Consider the following 1,504-nt stretch of genomic DNA (forward strand, 5'->3'; position numbering starts at 1 on the left):
AGCTGCTTATAGAGACTTTTATCAGGCATCAGTATTAAGACTATTTAATTCCTTTAAAGATACTGACAAAATACCTGGCAAGTACAATTTTTCTTCAATTTTATCTTTTTCTCCCTCACCCTCTTTTCCAGATACTGGCCAAAAGACTAAGCATCTCTCCTAGACACTTTGGCCGTTTTCACTCTTCTCTGAAGGTCCTCTCCCTTTATGCCATGCAGCCACTTGTCAACCTCCCTACAAAATGAATGACTTTCTTTCTTCTTCTCTTCCACTTACCTCCTCCCAGTAGCTGCCAAGATCTCCAGCTTGTTTGTTGTTTCTCCTCTCAGTTCTAACTGTCCTCTAGCTTGAGAAAATAAGGCATTCCTAACTAAGGTGATTCACCCAGCTCTTCCAAACTTTAATCACAACACTACCTACACTTACTCACTATTTTAATCTAGCAATACTGAATTGAACTAGCCCTTGAAAATATCATGATTTTTAAAACTGAGTAGGAAATATGCATTAATATAAACAGTTTATAAAAACACCCATGAATAACACTGAGTAACATTGTCCAGGATGTTTAAAATTACACGAAACTGGAGTGAGGTTCTCTAACTTAATGTTCACTTACCCTCTCAACTACCAATATAACTTCCCACAACAGCCCAGAAAAATTAGTTATCCCTACTTCCCAAGCTATCCATGCTGCTACATGCACACTTACGCCTTCAGTTCCTTGATTGTCTTGTCCATCTTCATCATCATCTTCATCATCTGCTTCTCCCTTTTGAACAAATTCATTTCTTGTTCGAAGGTACAAATCCCAGAGTTTACAAGCAGCTTTATATTCAGGGGACTCTGGCTATGTATCCATTAGCAAAGAGAAGAGAAAGGAACATTACTTTTATTGGTAATGGCTAGTTTTAAAGAATCCTGTTCAACAGAGATTGGTATTTTGAAGCAAATTTGAAAATGTAATTATTACAATTATTTCAAAAAATTCTTCTTTTTTTTTTTTTGGTTTTTTTTGAGACAGGCTTTTGCTGTAGTTCTATAGCCAGTCCTGGAACTAGCTCTTGTAGATCAGGCTGGCCTCGAACTCACAGAGATCCGTCTGCCTCTGCCTCCCGAGTGCTGGGATTAAAGGCATGAGCCACCACCACCCGGCGTTATTTCAAAATTTTTATGATTAGAAGATACACAGGACTTCATTAACTTTCTAAAAAAAAAAAAATTAAAGTGCATTTTGAGGGCATTCTTGAATAAATTTACAGAGATACTTGAGGCAGAAGTTAACTTAAAATTAATTACTAATAATAAGAAAGTCACTATAAAAGAAATAACTGATGAAATTGCTTCTATTTTACAACAAACTAACAGTAAACTTCAAAAACTTGAAAGAATTAAACTATCTAAAAAAATACCTATTGCATATTACCATAGAACCTTCATCTGGCGATGGATGGAGACAGAGACCCACATTGGAGCACTGGACTGAGCTCCTAAGGTCCAAATG

The 1,504-nt window shown here is 36.4% G+C and overlaps 1 protein-coding gene across 1 annotated transcript in view; it reads right to left on the minus strand.

The window, feature by feature from the left end:
- Pbrm1 (polybromo 1) overlaps positions 1-1,504 on the minus strand; it is a 109,174-nt gene that overhangs the window by 94,766 nt on the left and 12,904 nt on the right. Inside the window, exon 7 of the mRNA XM_026779989.1 lies at positions 713-850. Within this exon, the coding sequence (XP_026635790.1) occupies positions 713-850 (138 nt within the window). The remainder of the gene's footprint in view (positions 1-712; positions 851-1,504) is intronic.

This window comes from Microtus ochrogaster, chromosome 6 (assembly GCF_000317375.1).
Source record: "Microtus ochrogaster isolate Prairie Vole_2 chromosome 6, MicOch1.0, whole genome shotgun sequence".
Taxonomy (NCBI): Eukaryota; Metazoa; Chordata; class Mammalia; order Rodentia; family Cricetidae; genus Microtus; species Microtus ochrogaster.